Raw genomic sequence first — 4,394 nt, 5'->3', positions numbered from 1 at the left:
TTGTATAATCGTTATGCATACAACTCAAATCCATACATAAGTAGATGCTTAAATCTGATTTCATCTTGTTAACGTTAGGATAACTGATATTCGGATATCTAACATATAAATAATAGATCAAATCAACTCAAGTGGGGTGAATTTTCCAATCCAGATTCAAATCCGTAAATCTTATAAAAAAAAAATATAATAGAACAAATAGATTATAAATATATATAGGGGGAAAAAGATCCATGGAGGGCAAGGGGATCACAGGAAAGAACAAAAAGGGCTCGCAATTTGTGAAACCGGGGATGCGTACCACAGCGCATGTGGTCCACACGATCTCTCAGTCAGAATCCGACAGTCGTCCGATCTGATTCTCCATATCTTAGTTGCCGACCGTACGATCAAGACATTGTCATGTTCGATCTGGACCGTCCATATGGATGGGGCCCATGCAGATCTCATTTCACACAAAGTCACCGCTGCATTTTCTTGGAAAAAAAAAAAACCAAAATAGAACCATCTAAACAAAATATAAATCCGTCTCTGGAGTAAAATTATACTCCATCCGATTCCTTATTCGCTAGAAGTAAGGATCGGTTATTAATCGAATAACCAAACTGAACCGAATCAATAAAATATAAGTGTACCCGAATCGAACTCAATTTTAAAACCAAACGATTATATTTTTTTTTAAACTCAAAAAAACCGAAAACGAAACGAACCAAATTAAAAATAATAATAAAAAATTCGATAATTTTTTTTTTAAAATAATTTTTTTATCGATACCGAACCCAACCGAACCGAATTTTTTATAAAAACCGAATGCTTATAATTTTTCTATAACCGAAATAACCGAATCCGAATATAACCGAATTAAACTCTAACCGAAACCTGAAACGACCATCCTAATTAGAAGTTATAGACAAAATTTAATTTTTTTTGTTGTTTCAAAATAGTTATCATTTTAGATTTTTTATATACATTTTAAAATAATTTTCAATTTTATCTTTAATTAAAATTAATGAATTTTAATAAACGTAATGAATAGTAGTTATATTTTAACTTATTTTACCCTTATGACTTTTTTTTATCGACTTTTAAAAATTGTGAAAAAAATTAAAACGTCAATTATTATTATTAAATGAAAAGAGTAGTTTTTTAATGGATCATTATCTAAAATACTATCCTTTTGTTAAAACTACTTCTACACATATACTCATCCAGATATAACCATATGATCAGAGTAACTGTATGGTCAAGATGGTCACATTAGTTATAACGTTAAATTTATAGTGATCACACCAAATCATCATGATCATACCTTATATATCATATTAATTAATTAGTGAAATTATAAAAAATTTAACGTTGTGATCAATATGATCATCATATGATTATAAAGTTATTTTGTTCGCATAACAGTTGAAAAGAGAATATATGTAGAATTATTTTTAGATAAGGTATTTTGGATATTTTAACTTTTTTTTAATATATGACTGTTCTTCAATGTATTAATAATTAAACTAATTCTATCAGTCTAGAGTGAGTGAGATTTTAAAAATAAAATAAAAGTCGAGAGATTCTATGCACGTGAAGGGGTGACACGTGGCAGCGGTCTTCACGGGTTCTACTGCAAAGCCCATGTATGTGAAACGGACATCACATAGCCAAACGAAATAATCGGTTTCATATTTATAGTCAAAGTTAGGTGTGGACTCATTAGTCAACTCTTCACAGATTTTGAAAATTCACTCTTCTTTTGGATTTCCCCCCTCACCTCTTTTTCCAAAATTTTAATATTGGAATCATAAAATTATTAACTCAGTTAAAGAGTTTCGTTTAATGTCATGTTTTTTTTTTCAAATTAATCGATGGTCTATGCCTTTATCCATTTTTTTAATTAAAAATTCCATTGCTTTTTTCCCCCTAATCAATAAAATTCAAACTTGCAAAGTTTTACCAATAGTAGCATTTATTCATTGAATTTCTTTTCCCCTACTGTCATGAGTAAACGCCGGCATCGGAAGGAGCAGGAGAGAGAGAGAGGGAGAGAGAGAGAGAGAGAGGTGAAGTTTGTTGTGTAGCTCTTGTCTCTCGCATCCCCATTTTTCAAATCTCTCTCTCTCTTTCTGTCTTCTTCTCCCTCCTATAAATCGAAACCCTTAACCGGAAGAATTTCTCTCTGTTCACGTCACTCTCCAAAAGCCAACCTTTTCACTCCTTGTTGTAAAGTTGGTCTTCTTCTTTCGGTAGGAAGAGAGCGATGGCGTTGAGTTCAAGGGGGTTCAGAGCAAATCCAGAAAACTTTCTGATTCCGAAGAGATTGAAGGAGCAGGAGACGAGCCCGGACCGAACCCGAATCTGGTCGGAGCCCCGGCACCAATCCTCAGTTGACCGGAAAGTCCCCGTCGTTTACTATCTCTGCCGCAACGGTCAACTCGACCACCCCCACTTCATGGAAGTTCCTCTCTCTTCCCCTGACGGTCTCTATCTCAGAGGTAGTAAACCCATAACCCTGAATTTTTTTTTAAAAAAAACTCACCTTTCTTCTATTTTCGAAAGCAAAAACCTTTGAATCTCAAATTTTTTGGCTTGTAACTTGAAAATCTCACATATAATTCAAAACCCAGAAAAAAATGTAAAAGAATCTCACTTTTTTTAAAAAAATTTGTGCGTCCCCGGAAAAAGTCGTTCTTCGTTTTTTTTTTTGGGTATTTGGTCAAACAAACAAGAATGCTGCTTTTTGAGTTCAAAACGTTTTATACACTGTCTTCTCTTTGGAGTTTATCAGTGAACAGAACAGTTGAAACAAAAAGCCACTTACTGTAACTTTAGCTTCAAATTTGGGAGCTTTATAGGGTTTTTCCTCACTTTAATGTAAGAAGTCTCTGCATTTTCTCACGTTTGGGTTTGTGTTTTTTTCTCAGATGTGATAAACCGCTTGAATGATCTCCGAGGCAAAGGAATGGCGAGTCTCTACTCTTGGTCTTCCAAACGGTACGTGCATTTCGCTTCTTTACCACCCACCGTCCGATCAAATCCCCTCTATAAACATCCACCGTCCGATCTTCTGAACTCTCTCTTCTTTAGGAGCTACAAGAACGGATTCGTTTGGCACGACTTGTCGGAAAACGACTTCATCTTCCCCGTCCACGGCCAAGAGTACGTTCTTAAAGGTTCTGAGATTCCCGATCGTCTTGTCCAAAACCCTAGAGGCCTCCTCGAAACGTCGTCGTTCAGGGCCCCGAGAACGTTTGACCCAGTCAACTCCCGTAAAGACTCCGACTTTCCGGCCACTGTGGCTCGCCGGAGGAACCAGTCGTGGAGCTCCATCGATCTGAGCGAGTACAAGGTCTACAAGGCCGAGTCGAGCACCGCGTCAACTCATAGACTCGCGGCGGACGCGTCGACTCAGACCGACGATCGCCGGCGGCGGAGAATACCGGCGATGGACGAGGAACCGTCGGTTAAGAGCCCAGACCCGGAGCCGTACGAGAGTCATAGTACGGAACTGAGCCGGGGCGAGATCTCGCCTCCGCCGTCGGATTCGAGCCCGGAAACCCTTGAAACCCTGATGAAGACGGATGGACGGCTGATATTGCATCCTAGCGAGGGAAACGAGCGGGGTTTAAATCGGACGGTCGAGAGCATCCCAAGCGGGAGAATGAGGGCTTCGACGGTCCTCATGCAGCTAATATCGTGCGGTACGATGTCGTTTAAAGAGTGTGGGCCCACCTTGATGAGAGATCAAGGGTTGTCGTTGCCCGAGAACAGGCAGGCTACGCTAAAGCAGGGAGCAGCGAATCCTAGCCGCATGAGGGCGGTGGCAGAGAAGGAATTGAAGAATTTCGGAGGGGTAAAACTGGAAGAGAAGGAGTATTTTAGTGGAAGCTTGATTGAGACCAACAAGGAACGTGTTCCTCCTCCTGCCTTGAAGAGGTCGTCTTCTTACAATGCCGATGGGTAAAAAGTCTCAACCTTTCTATAAGCGTAGTTGGAAACCGTCAAGCAATCCGTATGTGTTTGGGTAAAACGGCACGTAGTCTGAATTAGGTCGTTTAATTTCGTGCCAATTTGAGCAAATTGACGACACTAACTTAATACCCTCGATATAATTAATATTTACAATAATTATATCAACCGTCAACTGAATAATGTTGTACCAGGAGTTCACGGGCGGGGCTTGCAGCCGAGAAAAATGGGGAAGAGGCGAGAAAAACGAAGCCGGCAGCTGGGAAGAAAGAAATTGGGAGCAGTAACAGAGCCGGGCAATGAGAAACGGCACTATTGCCGGTCCTGGAGGAAGCAAACGGCACGAAGTGTAAACCAAAGCTGTTATTTTTGTTTTCGGCCAAAGGGAAAGAATATGAGCGAGTGTGTTTTTAGTAGCATTGTGAATTTGTGTA

The 4,394-nt window shown here is 39.3% G+C and overlaps 1 protein-coding gene across 1 annotated transcript; it reads left to right on the top strand.

Moving 5' to 3' along the window:
* The first annotated feature begins 2,012 nt into the window (after positions 1 to 2,012).
* LOC104814865 (protein UPSTREAM OF FLC-like) lies at positions 2,013 to 4,388 on the top strand. The gene is made up of 4 exons (XM_010543084.2): positions 2,013 to 2,486; positions 2,916 to 2,985; positions 3,079 to 3,951; positions 4,155 to 4,388. Exons 1-4 carry the CDS (start codon positions 2,252 to 2,254, stop codon positions 4,261 to 4,263), a joined length of 1,287 nt encoding a protein of 428 aa, XP_010541386.1. The 5' UTR covers positions 2,013 to 2,251; the 3' UTR covers positions 4,264 to 4,388.
* Positions 4,389 to 4,394: the final 6 nt, after the last annotated feature.

The sequence above is a fragment of the Tarenaya hassleriana genome, unplaced genomic scaffold (genome assembly GCF_000463585.1).
Source record: "Tarenaya hassleriana unplaced genomic scaffold, ASM46358v1 Cleome22, whole genome shotgun sequence".
Classification (NCBI taxonomy): Eukaryota; Viridiplantae; Streptophyta; class Magnoliopsida; order Brassicales; family Cleomaceae; genus Tarenaya; species Tarenaya hassleriana.
This window is presented reverse-complemented; position numbering and strand designations above follow the sequence as displayed.